The sequence below is a fragment of the Perna viridis genome, chromosome 1 (genome assembly GCF_037379345.1).
Source record: "Perna viridis isolate PV_CMFRI_1.1 ecotype Kerala chromosome 1, ASM3737934v1, whole genome shotgun sequence".
NCBI lineage: Eukaryota > Metazoa > Mollusca > Bivalvia > Mytilida > Mytilidae > Perna > Perna viridis.
In genome coordinates this window covers 5898862-5914513 of record NC_142445.1, presented here as the reverse complement: position 1 = coordinate 5914513, position 15652 = coordinate 5898862, and the positions used below count along the sequence as shown (strand labels likewise).

The 15652-nt window shown below is 33.4% G+C and overlaps 1 protein-coding gene across 21 annotated transcripts in view; it reads right to left on the bottom strand.

The window, feature by feature from the left end:
- Nucleotides 1–4263: 4263 nt before the first annotated feature.
- LOC148626990 (receptor-type tyrosine-protein phosphatase delta-like) overlaps nt 4264–15652 on the bottom strand; it is a 176808-nt gene continuing 165419 nt past the window's right edge. For 19 of the 21 annotated variants that reach the window (XM_088564908.1, XM_088565004.1, XM_088564919.1 and 16 more), the window contains 14 exons: nt 15363–15619; nt 14137–14255; nt 13610–13908; nt 13277–13375; nt 12876–12995; nt 12246–12400; nt 11680–11965; nt 10220–10313; nt 9747–9823; nt 8808–8942; nt 8395–8520; nt 7974–8128; nt 7526–7661; nt 4264–7207 (listed from right to left, as the gene is read on the bottom strand). In XM_088564908.1, coding sequence (XP_088421034.1) covers nt 7139–7207; nt 7526–7661; nt 7974–8128; nt 8395–8520; nt 8808–8942; nt 9747–9823; nt 10220–10313; nt 11680–11965; nt 12246–12400; nt 12876–12995; nt 13277–13375; nt 13610–13908; nt 14137–14255; nt 15363–15619 — 2127 coding nt within the window. In that variant the 3' untranslated portion in view covers nt 4264–7138. Of the gene's footprint in view, nt 7208–7525; nt 7662–7973; nt 8129–8394; nt 8521–8807; nt 8943–9746; nt 9824–10219; nt 10314–11679; nt 11966–12245; nt 12401–12875; nt 12996–13276; nt 13376–13609; nt 13909–14136; nt 14256–14774; nt 14999–15362; nt 15620–15652 lie in introns of all 21 variants that reach the window. The other 2 variants (XM_088564971.1, XM_088565055.1) reach the window with 1 other exon arrangement.

Sequence of the window (15652 nt, the reverse complement as noted above, 5' to 3'; positions counted from 1 at the left end):
GAAAAACAAACAAACAAAAAACAAACAAACACACTGTAAGGCAACGAAAGATAACGAATGACTATAAACAACCCCTGAATTTAAAAAAAAAATGTTTATGGTTAACTGTCACGTTATTATGTCAATAAACTTTTCACAAGGTAAAGTCAGTGATGCGCAAGTTCATGGTCAATACTTTTCCCATCTAATAATTTCCATTTTAAATGCGTCGTCTGAATAAACGAATTATTCGAGCATTAACAAAATCGCGACACGTACTTCTTCAGACTTTGGACTTTCCGAAGAAATACTACGTAGTTTTACACAGTCATAGAGATACTGCCGAACAAAAAAAAATGGATAAGATGGAGATTATTTCGAAGAGTTTTGTTTGTTTGTTTGTTGGGGTTTAACGTCCGAGCAGAGTCACGGAATTTCACTTTCAAATAACATTATTTTGATAGCTAAATACAAAGTACAAAGCCTCGCCGAACGCAGCATGTTATGACCGCAGTTATTCGAACTCTGTCATTTGGAGTATTTTTACACACTTCAACATTGGGACTTACATAGTTCATTATGGAGACAACAACCGGTTTGGATACAATATTGCACAAAATTTTTAAATCAAATTGAAGTAAAAAGTTCTGCTTTTATGGCTTAAAAAAAGACTTTTGACTCCATTGACCCCTGGTTACTTAAAAAATGAAGAAATGTTGCAATACTGATTGAAAATACAGGAAGGGATTTTAAATTCAATTATTTAAAAAACAAAATAGACAACGATGACGACAGTATCATTAAATTTCAAATAAAATAATTACAAAATTCAGGCACATGAAAACTGACCTTTATCTTCTGTCGTTTTCCCCTAAAAGTGCGTTATTTGATATTGTATATACCAGAAGTGGATACGGAGATTTTGAAAGGGAGTCGAGAGGGGGTCCAGTCTACTATTTGCTGATGCTTGGCTCAAATTTTGAACGAAATTAACAAAATAAATTCCAACAATGGGAGGTGTCCGTCCCCGGAACCCTCTCATGTACCCACACTTTATATACTAATGCACTTTGTTCTAAGTTGATTTGATTTGCCTACCAAGTCGATCAAAAAGTATAGTAACGTTTTTAGACTGATTTCCAGACTATTGTACTCGACTTGTTGGGTTATTAAATATATGTCACGTATTGTGAAACAACAAACTGATCTGCAGTTCATTTCTTAAGCTTCCGTGTTTAAAAGTCATTGGGAGTTTTGAATAAGTTCAGCCAAGAATGGTTGAAAGTCCTAGTACTAATCATCCTTTTAGGTATATAATTATGTTTGAGACATATTTGAAAATTTTACGCTGTCTAATTTCCATTAGTCAATTTAATTGTTTTTCTTTAATATTCGTTTAAATGTTGACCGAGAAAACGCATTTTAGAAATTCCAGTTTAAAGGACATTTTATGGACAAAAAGGTAGTAGCAGTTTGTCACGACCGCATATTTAGCTTTAACGATAATGTAATAAAGTAATTATAGTCGCAAAAACCATGGAACGAGTTTAAAAGAAGAAGTACATGGTGAGTGCACCATTGTACATGATTATTAACTAGTGCATTTGACGTCCTTATGCTTGTTCGACGCGTGCACAGTCCGGATTATACAACTTGTAAATCTAAATAACTTCGTATTACATGCAATAATGTCTTGTACATACTTTAGTAATATTAGATAAACGTGTATACAGACACTAGGCCAAGCACAATTTGGGACCTGAAGGTTATAATCTAGCACACAAATGTTCAGCGGTACCGTAAGCAATCAAGCATCATTTATATCATTGTTAGTGAATAAAACACCATATTGCATGATATTAATTTGATGGAACGTTTTGGACCAACTTGAAACACAAGTAAAACAATCTTAATACATCGTTAGATTCACATATAAACATAAACAAATAGTACAAAGTTCTGGAAATACTGTTTTTGTCCCTCTCATGTAAATAGCTATGGCCATTTGCCAAAAGAGTAATCAAGGGAAGCAAGATTTCAGCGGAAATCGAAAGATTGTAACCCAGGGACAAAGACCAGCTAGGGAAAACAGACACACACAACAAAATACATAAACTAACCAAATTAATACGTACAAAGCGACAAAGAAAATGAGCCATTCAGACTTCATAAAAAAAAATGGGAGCATGGACCAGGTGCACCGGTAGGGTAAGCGTCCTCTGCTTTTCTAGAAACACCCGCCGTGTTGCTCATAAAAAGTCAAGTCCGGGGTAGACAAAAGAGGAAGGGAAAACTGACACTTTGAACAAATCGGTTCTAAGGATGCAGATGGATACACCGTAACAATCTACGAGTTCGTGATTTAATCTTGTAGCAACATAACCCTTGTTCCCAAAGCCCAATTGTAAGAAGTCTAACGCGGTACAAAATGTCCGTGTCGTTACCGCAAGCTCTGGAATAACGTATGAGTTGCCACAAATGAAAGGAAAGTTGAAAGTTGAAAGTCATCGCGTTTGCAGTATAGTTTGATCAATAGTTTTCATCTACAGTCGATCTATTAGTGTATGTCAAGATTTGATGCTGACTTCAAAGTGTCTGTAGTATACTTTACCTAAAGTTCTTTGGGGTAGAACAGTTGCATGAAATACCGAAACTAGGATTATTTCAAAACGATTATACGTAATCAGTATAGCGGAAACTGAGATAAAAAGATCTTGCTGAACGATATTCCTTCCGCTATAAAGTCAAACTCATAAGAGTGATGGCATATGTCAGAGAGTAGATAAGCACATATGTTCTTATTGGAATGTCGACTGCTTGTCGAAAAACGCGCCCGCAACACTGGTCAAATATGTTGTCGATAAAAAAAAATTCAGCATTTGAAAGCATCTTCTTCGGCATATTTGGAAGACGCTTGGAATCGTTTTTTTCACAAAGTATGAGGAATCTCTACCAGGTGTTCCACCTTTTTTTTTTGCCCGAGAAACAACGTTGTATGTTTTTGAGGCGGGGTTTTAACCGAGTATGGGTAATAAGTTTAAATGCTATTTCATTCTGATAATAATCTTGAATGGAGGGTTTCTAGAAGTAATCACCCAAATTGAATTAATAAGACTACGGTAGTAACAAGTGTCGTGGTAGGACTGGAGACCCTCTGACAGCCGTGAGTATATAAGTTTTGAGAGGTTTGGTGGTACATTTTGCATATCCAGCTATGGAGCGATGTTTGTTAAGATTCTTGTGGAGTTAATGAATCCAGTACATAGACGTTAAATCACAATCATCGTCTTTGGTAGAGACCAAAAGAGGATAGCGCATATTTATAGTTTTCCACTATCTCCTCTTAAGAGAGTGTGGTAGCAGTAGAGGTCTTATTAATGCTAATATTTTCTACGTCTACCTCTGATAATGAACATCGGATGTCATGCGTCTGCTGAAAAAAAAAAACGTTTTTTTTTTTTTTGTTTTGTCTGATGATACGACAGCATATATGTCTTGTATAGTAGGCAATATTTTTGCTACATCGGGGTCTTTGAAAACTGGTGTAGCATTGGCACTCATTGACCTACTTAACATTTTCTTGTTTCAAAATTAAAAGACCTCACAGCCTTCACAGTAAATCAATGTCTTTTTGTTCTCATTTTCTCGTATAGTCCTCCATAAGAATTTTTAAAGTTATAATGTCAAACCTTCCTTTTGTAATATGGTACTTCGAGTATAGTTCACAACAAATTCATATACTTACACTTCTGTTCAGAATGCTGGGCCCCATACTCTTTAATGGACAGGGCCACACCTCTTGAAAATCTATCTAAAACTTCCTTTTGTGGTTTTGATACAGTTTAATAGAGAACCATTTCTTAAATGCCTTTTTAAGTTATTTTCTGGAAACAAAATGTTTATAAACCACAGCGACATTACATTATTACACAATGAATGTACAGTTTTTTTGAACTTCCTTTAACAGAATTGCTTTGATATATTTTTACTGCTATAATTCAACTTTGCGACTTTTTCTCCTAGATTTATTTCAGCGACTTTTCAATTCTCTATTCCCACCTTTTTGTTTTAACCAAAGGCAGATCTGTGCCCTTCTATTTAAGATTACAACTATTACTATATACTAAAAGGTCAACCCTTCACAAAATTAAAAAATCAATAGAAAAAATCAAATAACTGTTGTCTAAATAGCTCAGAACTATACTTATGATATATAGTTGTTCTGTAAGTCACCAAGGATGACACAGTTGATGTAACCATGGAAACATTAAGACAACAACATGGTACAGTACTATGACTTTATTAAAGTACTATAGATGTCAGATGAAGAACATTATATTCCATTTAATGAGACATAACAAAAATGAAATATTAAAGCTCTCAACTTAAAAAAAAAATCTAACCTGAACATTACAATCTTAATCAACACTCAATTACAGAACAGTTCATTTTTTTTTTTAATCAAAAATATTTTTAATTGAACAATTTAAAAAACTTTTCAAATTTATTTTTCATTAAATTGTGTTCAAAAAGCATTTCAACAAAACCAAATCTATGTTGTTTGATGCTTTTATAAAATTCTGTTAACTGGTACATTCTAATTTTTGTTTCAATTGAAAATTCTAAAAATTTCTAATGACATTTATGACACATGTATCGGTGGTTCAGATTTAAAACATGTCTATTTTAATATCAAATAAGTGATTATACAAAATTATAAAAAGCAAATTTGGCAAGTTCTTGTACAGTAATTTGAAACAAAATGTAATATAAGAATATCACGAAGTCATGATGAAAATAAACAAATGAGAAAAATACTGTATTGAGATGATGAATCTGGCCCACTTAGGCCAAGTAAAATAAGTGTTCTGGTTTAAATTCCCTTAGGAATAACAAGGGGCATTTTACATCCTTTACTACTTCATTGAATTTTATTCAGAGGGAGACACTTCTTAGCTAAAGGAAAAGTGAGGTGGTAATAGGTCTGTGGAAGCCGTAGCAGTGATTTTTAACAAAGACTGGGAAAGCGCTAAAGAAACCAGAGAACTCATTTTACTGAGCCTTACTAGTATATGAATTAAAAAATATTAATGGACTAGAACTTTGTCAAATGTTGATGTTTATATTCTTCTGAACATATTCTAAAGAAAATTCCAAAAAAATTTTTACACAGCCATATCATATAAATTATGAAATACACCTGTGTAGCATCTAACCATAAAAAGTTTAAAAAATAGGTAACAAGAAAAACTAAAACATTAACTATCTTTAAAACTAAGTTGAAAAGAACTTAAAACACAAAATATTAACAGAATAACATATAGTTTTAAAGATTTCACAGTTAAATCAACTCAGATTTTCTGTATCAAAATAGTGAACTGAACTCTGTATTGGTCTGGACAGAATATGAACATCAGTAAACATGTACAAAATGTATATACATGTACAGGAAGCATTTGTACAAGTAGCTACACACAATTGACTTTATGAAATATACATCAATTTATGTCAATAAATATTTCCAACTTAGGCAGATATCAGGAACAGAGATTCTCCATCAGATTGTTCTGTGAGATTATTTCATCAGCAATATTTTTATTTCAAAGGAACCACTGGGAGTCAAACATAGTCGTCAAATTTAATAAATGTGATTGTATTTGTTTATTGTTCAATATTGTACCCAATGTTTCATACCTGACAAGGGGCAGTGGGTGGGTGTTCAATACTAAACGTTCATCATAGTGTACCTAATGTTTCATACCTGACAATGGGGAGTGGGTGGGTGTTCAATACTATATTTTCTCAGGAATCTTAATAATGCATGAAAATGTTAATTGCAAAGATGATTGAAAAATTATTCTCACTTCTAATTTCCACATTTAATGACTACTATGCTTAAATAAAAATATGGAAATGTGATTTTTACAGAACACATATTTTACATGACAAATATGATATTGCATTGTCACAAATATATCACATCATACAACAGTTTTATATCAAGAACAAGAAATTCAACATGGAACCAATCCACCTACAAGTTATCTCCCTTGCAGTGTTCTTCTATTTTTGTCTGATTTTCTGGAATCAATACTATTTATATCATATATGCTCTTTCTTCAAAATAATTTAACATTATTTTAATTGACTTTCTAATGCCATACTACATATAGAAGATATACAGACAGACCACTCTGATTGGTTGCAATGAAACACATAGTCAACACAGATGTATAAATAGATGTACTTTTGAAGTACAATTCAAATTTACAAAACACAAATGCACAAGTTCACTGAAAAATTCTCAGACCATTTAGCATGAATACTATAAGTGGGTGCAGGTACTTGAGACATTAACTTGGAATGTTCTAGATGATTTCCCTTCAGAAGACTTAGAGAGATAGTCCTTAAAAATGTATTTCATTTCTAAATAAAAGTGAAACCAATCTTAAGTCAGAATTTTTCATTGAACTGAAATATCACAACACTGCACGAGCACCGCCAAACAATCAATAGTATAATTTATATTAAAAGAGAAAACAACAATAACATGATGCAAATAATGCCGTCCCTGTCGGCCGATTTAATGTTCTTTGGCAGCAGAAGTAACATCACTTTGTCACACTGTCCAAATGAAATCATTCACATTCATTGATTATGCATCAAGTCTAAATGGATTTCAATGCAAAGCATTCACTTGACCTTGATTATCAATCAAAGAGTTCATTTGACCTTGATTAGTAGTCAAAACATTTACACATCTTGTATTCCAAGTTACAATGAAGCACTTTAGTCTTTTAATATTTACAATATTATTATATATTGCACATGCCAACTTCCGTACGATAATTTAAATATATATGACTGTTGAACATATTCTGATTCATGACAAAATTATCTTCCCTTGACTTGAATGCAGTTATAGAGTTAATGAAGGAAGGATAACTCAGTATACATATGATTCACAGAGCGGCAGGTCCTGAAGTCCTCTGAACATGTCTAGAACTAAAACTTCATTGACAATCTAGAAGCTTACATAGTAACAACATAACGCTGAATAAATAAAAACATGTTCTATGGAGGTTTCTTTCAGCCTAACTTGTTCTGGAATAATGAATATTGGGTCCCTAAATTCTCCTCTCCAACTTATTGGTCAGTTCTATGTTGCATAATGATCAAAAGATCCTAGATATTCTAATGCAGCTCGGTAACAGAATTGGTATTGGTCCTGAAATAAACAAATATTGTATTAACAGTTGGTCATCATACAAAACAAAAATTAACAAATGTCTTTTCCTCCTTTATGTCTTTTTCTTACTGAATGTGGCCATAATTATGGTAGCAATACAATACCTCAAATTACTTCAATGTCTAAGTTATCCACGTAAAATACAATTTGCTTGTATGGAGCATCTTATTCTTATACCATGCATTTTTTTTTTATTTTGCTATCACTAGTGATGATCGAACACACAGATTACCAACAATCAGTTCAATGGGAATACATGTAATTAGCAAAAAATCTGTCTTCATAAATATTACATACCTCTGTTTGCACCATGGCAGGTCTCTGAGTTCGTAACATTTTAACAGTCTGGAACATATCTACGACACCCTCGTACCTCATCCTCTCTAAAACAATGCTGAGGGTTATAAATACTCCTGTTCTGCCCACTCCAGCACTACAATGTATCAAATAAGTAAAGAGGGTTTTAAATAACAACAGGAAAATTACACAAAAAAGGCAAATGCTGTGCTGTATATTATCAAAATATTGATAAAATCTGAGTAATAGATTTGTCTTCATGCTGAAAATTTAATATCAAATTAAAAAAAATGTTGGATCTTAGAAAATTCATGAAAATTAAGGTATAGAAATAAAATATAAACAAGTATTTAATAACTTTTCATCCTAGTAATTCTCCACTTTCCATTTCAACATGTTGGTGTCTAACCAATTCTTCAATCTGTATATATATATTGTGATTTATTACCTGCAGTGAACACTGATAGGTCCTTCCTGTCCAAACTGTTCCTTTGTCTTATGTACCTGGCCAATGAAATCTATGAACCCTTCACCTGACTTGGGAACACCTTGTTCTGGCCAATCAGTAAACTGGAATTGACGAATTGTACGGGACTGACCATCCTGAAATTACAGTAAGGGTAACTCAAATCAAAATGAATCACAAACCAAATTTTAAAAAGTTTTGATGAAAGGACCAAATGTAAATTAACCAAACTTTCCTATGAAGACCTATGCAATTGTTTTATGATGTTCCAAAATCTAATTTCATGTGTTATTTATTTAACTAAATCTAATTGTTGTCTTCATCTAAGTGTAACTTTAGACAGATTATACTGATTTATAACTATTTCATATTTTACTATCTATAATACATAAATTCTACTTACTCTAGCGTCTGTGACCTTAAATTCTCTTAACATATATGATGGCATGTCATACTCAGCCATAGGGTCAACAACAAAATATTGGTATCTGGCTGATCTCTCACTTGGCCAGTACTGGTGACATTTCTCCTACAAAAAAATAAACATAATAATTTCTAATATATATAATAAATGGGACGGTCTACCAAAATTTAACAGCACTGGCAGAAAAATTTGTAGAATTTAACTGACTTGGAGGAAAAAATCATAGAATTGAGCTGACACGTTTACTTCTGAAGAAATTTGAGCCAATTTTAAGACAATAATATTTTACAATAACAGCACAAAATCACAGCATTTTTCATATACAAGCTATATTCTTATATTTTATTTATACTTTACACTTCTAATGAACCATACTGATTCAGGAAACCTACTCTGCCCATTTCTCTCAGCTTAGTGAGCATGACAATGATTGTTGAATTGTGTTCCCATAACATTCTCCAGAAATCTTCTGTTGTCTCAGCCAACGGGCCTTGGGTTGCCACATATGCCTGTCTGTACCTGTAACCCTGTAAAATTTTATAAACTTACTTCAGTTGTGTGAGAATGTTTCTTAGTTCCAAACAATAATTCAACTGGACATTGGCCCTAATAGGACTAATACCCCCACGGCATGTTGAACCCTGTACATTAAGGGACCAATATGGACATTTGATTCATATTAGTCAGTTTTTTTTTGGTGGATAGACTATGTTATTTTGACACACAATTTGCTGCCATTTCTAAACAAGTCGTTAACGAGTTGTGAACCGTGCGAGACCAAATTTGCTGAATATTACTCAAGTGAAACAGCTATCATTTTTTAAATTTTTGTTCAAACATAAATTCCTGACAATACACACATCTCCATATGGTAATCTAACACTCACACAAGTTTCATAACAATCCTGCAAGTCATTAAGGAGGAGTTGTGGACAATGCATGAGACATAGGTAGTTTTGCTGAAAAACGCCAAAATTCAATAGCCATCATTTCTACAATTTTGTCCTAACATAAATTCCTGACAGTATGCATATCTCCATGTGGTTATATTAGATTCCACAAAGTTTCATAACTATACTGCTAGCTGCTTAGAAAATAGTTTAGACAGATGGAGAGATGAACGGACAGACAGACTGGATAAAACCTATACACTCCCAAAACTATACTTGTGTGGGATATAATAACGACTCTAAGGAGATGTAAACTCTATAATCTTATCTGTTTTTAATATGTGAAATTATCTCTCTAAAGTTACTACTAACACTGCAGATTGTTTTAGGAATTCATTCCCTGTAGATAAAAAGCTTACAATGCCGTCTACGACAACTTACATCAATAAAACTGGCATTAATATAATCAGAACCATCTACACCTCTGATGGGGTGTAAGGAGACTCGTGTAGATTCATCTGGAAAAAAAAATAAATGTAAGGTTAGTCTGATCAAAAATCAATATCATTACTCAATACAATTTTGATTTAAAAGATAATACAACTGGCATATAAAAATAATATTATTCGAAGAAGAAAAAAATAACTCTGAACCTAAATGGTACAAGAAATTGAAAATAATGTATTCAGCACGCCCTCACATGCATTTGTTACAAGTGCCTTCCTCAACCTCAATTTATCCCTATAGATCTGCTTAAGTATATAATGGTTTAGATGGCTGTTCCACATATCATTGGAGTACATGTACAATTATAGATATTTGGCTTAGAAGATAGAACTCTTTGTTCTGCATGATAATTCTTAATGATACTTGTAAGACAGACGAATCTTATAGAAAAAATAAAACCAACTTACATGGCAGTATATTAACCAATCTATTTTTAAATTTGTTGACTGGAAGATTTGCACTGATAAATCTGTTGGGACTGGCTTTCATGTTTGCTAATCTCTGAAAAACAAATAAAATTCGGTTAATTAAAAATGAGAACACTGCCAGGCTATACATCAGTATAAATAGGATGTCAGGGTATACATCAGTATAGTCAGGATGTCAGGGTTATAGATACATTAAACCAGGATGTCAGGGTATACATCAGTATAGTAAGGATGTCAGGGTTATAGATACATTAAACCAGGATGTCAGGGTATACATCAGTATAGTCAGGATTATAGATACATTAAACCAGGATGTCAGGGTATACATCAGTATAGTCAGGATGTCAGGGTTATAGATACATTAAACCAGGATGTCAGGGTATACATCAGTATTTGTCAGGATGTCAGGGTATACATCAGTCTAGTCAGGATGCCAGGGTATACATCAGTACAGTCAGGATGTCAGGGTTATAGATACATTAAACCAGGATGTCAGGGTATACATCAGTATAGTCAGGATGTCAGGGTTATAGATACATTAAACCAGGATGTCAGGGTATACATCAGTATTTGTCAGGATGTCAGGGTATACATCAGTCTAGTCAGGATGCCAGGGTATACATCAGTACAGTCAGGATGTCAGGGTTATAGATACATTAAACCAGGATGTCAGGGTTATAGATACATTAAACCAGGATGTCAGGGTATACATCAGTATAGTAAGGATGCTAGGCTATACATCAGTATAGATATGATGTCAGAGTATACATCAGTATAGTCAGGATGCCAGGGTATACAACAGTATAGTCAGGATGTCAGGCTATACATCAGTATAGTCAGGATGCCAGGGTATACATCAGTATAGTCAGGATGTCAGAGTATACATCAGTATAGTCAGGATGTCAGGGTTATAGATACATTTAACCTACTGACTTTTTCTCTATGATTTGGTTGTTTATCTACTATTTGGACGGCTAGATATTTTACAACATCACATCATGGAGCCATGTGATATGAAAAATTTGCCATCGTGATTGACAATGCAATAACCAATCACAATGGTAAATTTGTCAAAAATGCCATTGTGATTGGTTATTGCATTGTCAATATATTCTGATTGGTCGAAAGAAGCTTGATGTTTCTAACATTGTTCTCCTGTAACAACAAGTGACATTATAGATGAACAATTGCTAAAATTTCCACCATGATAGATGTCAAGCAGCCAAATATTCCAGAAAAATCATAGAGGAAAAGGTTTTATAACACGTGAAATTTGAACAGTGCAAAATATCAACCTATAATTAAAAAATCAATCTTGGTTACCAAAATAATATATCCCAACCCCTCAGCTTTAATTTCACAAGACAATCTCGAATAAAAATTTATTTACAACTGGCACTTCATGAGAAAATGCCTGAAAGAAAAATAAATATAAATACCTTAAATTCTAACTCCATTCCGGTAGAAGTTTCCCCAGGCTCAGGTTGTAATAATTTCTGTATATGTGCTGACAGATTACGTGCTGGTATCTCTGTGTTTCCACATGTAACAGCCTCTAACAATGCATCATGGATAAAAATGTATTGGTCCTCAGTTTGCACCATGTAGTTACGCTGGGCTCTCAAACAAGTCACATGACCATAAATATCGACAGTCTTTTCATGTTTAACACGCTCCAACATAGCATCTATCACTATGAATGCTCCTGTTCTGCCAACACCAGCACTGTAAATAAATGTATTTTTATATGGTTAGAGTGATACAAGTTTACTTTGTAGTTAAATACAATGTATTATGTAAAAAAAATCGAAGTAAATCTGTCATCTTACTGTTTTACTCCATAGCAAAAAACTCCAATAAAAATTCAAATATTCATATATTATATCTTGGCAATTAATCTTGTTTCACACTTGTCCACCCTCCCCCTTTTCCCTCCTTTTAATAAAGTTGTAAACGTCTCTTTGTCAGATAATCTGCACTTTTCATTCATGACTTTCTGACCTACCTGCAGTGAACTATCATGGGTCCTGCATCTGATGGGTTACTAGTTTTAACTCGCTTCATAAACATCAATAATGGGGTAGGGTGATCTGGGACACCATGGTCAGGCCAGGCGGTAAACTGGAACTGTCGTACCTCACGCTTCTCTGGATAACCATACTGTAGAAATTATAAAGAAGCAATAAGGTCTTGTTACAGAGATAACAGATTTGATAATACTATCAGTTTTCTAACTATGAATTTAAAATGGCACAATGCTAACTGAAAAAAAAAAAAAAAAAAACCCACCTGTGTCTAGCTTTTTTTCTTGAATTATAGCACAGTGGTCATTGTACATTGTAACTGTAGTACAGAGCTAATATTATAACACTACATAGCCTAACACTATAATGTCCTAGGAATAATACTGATACTATGACTATATTCTTCCAGTTAATCTTGAAAGTTGAAACTTTTATGTAATGCTGAATTTTTGTATCAATCATTCATTTATTCTTGCTATCAGAAATATTAATTTAAATTTGTGCCAGATTGGGGGTATCAAACAGTTTAAAAGAATAGACAAATTCATTCAATGATCAGTAAGCATTCTTTAATTTACATAGGAGATAAAATTCCATAGATTAGAACTTACCCTAGAGACATGGAAGGTTCTGATGGTATATGTTGATAGTTCTGTGACATCTACTAACATCACCTGCATGATACCATATGTCTCCCCACCTCTGTGAGGCCAGTACTGATCACATTTTATCTGTAAACATACACAATTTTTGACAAGTTAATCTTTAACTCCCCCCTTTTCTGCTGAAGGAATCTCCAACATCAAATTAATGAAAATCAAGTGCCTTTTGCACATTTTATTTAATAAGTGAGGTTTTATTTCAACCCAATATAAACCCTGGAGAAATGGTAACACTGAATTCATTATATTTTCTGTCAATATTTTAACACTTTATGCCACCAAGATCTTTCAAGGAATTTATTGAAATACTAATGTCAGTCAGTATCAATCAATCAATCAATTATACATACCCTGGACCTTTCCTCTAATTTGGTCATCATTACAATAGTGGAAGACCTTTGTTCCCAAACCATTCTCCAGAAATCTCCAAATGTTTCTGGTAATGGACCCTAGAACAAAATCATGAATATCAACAAAACTTGCTTGTTTATATCAACTTGCATTGAATATACCTAATGATGTGATTTTTTATATATATAAAAAAAAATCTACTTTGAAAATTAAATGACAGTTGTGATGAAGTCTTAAGGCAACTATTTTTCATTGGTTAATGACATAAGTTACTAGAAGTAAAAAACAACAACAAAAAAATAACAAAACAATTTTAGTATTAAACACCCTACCTGTGTAGCAATATAAGCATTCTGTTTTCTATATCCATCCATATAATTAGCATTGATGTAATCACTGCCAGGTATACCATCAATGGGCTGTAAGATTACACGAGAATGGTCATATGCTATCACATTGGCATATCGGTTCTTAGGTTTGTTAATTTCATAATTAGAATTATCCCATGTGAACTGCTGTCCAGGTTCAATTGATTCGTACTCCTGAGAGAATCTCATGTTGTCACTGGCCTTCAGGTTGTCTATATGATCACACAACATATGTACAGGTATTGGGGGATGGCTGATCATACCTACAACCAAGAAATACAAGTAAATATGCTTAGAATTTGTGTCACTGAAAAATTAATATGGCAAAATCACTGCAACCAACTAGAAGTCTCGCATCAATCAATAAAGTCGCTTGAAACATTATTTAAACTTTTTGTTAATTTCCCACATTTTTTTAAATGACAAAGCACCTGAACCACCCATAGGTTTCTACTGAAGATTTGAATTCTCCTTTATGACTGTTTATTTACCTGGAGTTTGATAATGTTGTCTTCTGAGTTCTACAGGGTCACTAGGATGTGGAGGAACATCAACAAATACTTTTCCTGGTAATGGCTCGGGTGCCTTACTCTTACGGTGGGACTTTCTCCTACAAAATCACCCATCCATCATTATAACACAGAAATTAACATGGAGTATATGTGATAAACAATGAATTGTCTTGTGGAATAAAATATTTAAATTTGTAGAGAGATAGTCTAATAAATACATTATCACTCTCATTATCCTTGAAATGAATATTCAAAAGAAAACAACTGTATAGATTCAACAATGAGAAATTGATAACTGATGTTCAAAAAAATTAACAAGGCACTATATCTATAGAGTTATAAATAGAAAAGAATATACTACAGACATGCAAATACAGTTACATAAACATTTACAGTGGACACCTTCTTTAGCCCTTTCCAATGTGTTTCCTTATAGAATACACACATTTCCTTTGAACATCCAAATCTGATTATTAGGAGCAAGGAAAGATGAGATGGATGGGTAAGTTTGGTATAAAGTTTTGAATTGTTCTAAATGATTGGACCTTTCAATGTTAGTAGAGAAACATTTAAAAAATTTTTAGTATCAAATGACATTTCATCATGCCTATATTTACCTCATGTACCAAACAAGAAGTATACATCCTATTATAATGAGAGCAACACCTGCACAAACAGGGGCCACAATCATAATTATCATCAAACTTTTAGAATTAGGTACAGTAGTAGATGTCTCTTCAGGATCTTTAGGAACTTGATGGCTGGGTGTTGGGAATGATATTGGAGGTGATATACGTCCAAGTGTTATTGGTGACGAGTAATCACTGCTTGTATAAAGGCCCTAAATCAATCAAAATAACACAGTACAACAGTTAATGAAAAATAAAAACACATAAGACAAGCACAACAAAAGCAGCATAAATGCGAGACAATCGCAACAATGGCTAGAATACCTTATCCAAATAATTCCACCCCCAACTAACAGAGTTACAAAGGCGCAAATAGAACCCACAATAAAAATTGTGTTTAAGTTTGGCGGCTTGGGACTGTAACCTTCTATTTCTGCTGAGAAGTCGCTGCTTTTGTAAAGACCCTAAATATGCAAATAAAAATGAAAAACAACATCAATAAAAACGTAAGAAATCAGTCTGAGACAACAGCAGAAAAATGTATGAGAAACAACAACGACCACAAGGGGTTAATACCTAAAGAACATGATAATTATACAGCCCACAATTAACAGGGCAACACCAGCACACACAGGTAACCCTATCAATATCATGGTATTATCACGGACAGTACTATCAGCGTGTGGTTCCATGCTATCATTAGGTTCATAATTTGGCCCTCCATTACCCTCGTGTATGACAAGAGGAGGTTGAGGTTGAAATCCAGGTCGATCCTTTACATGACCTCCTTTGTATGTGACACTTTTAGAGAAGTTACTAGACTTGGCAAGACCCTGAATCAAAATAGACATAATTCTGATGCATTC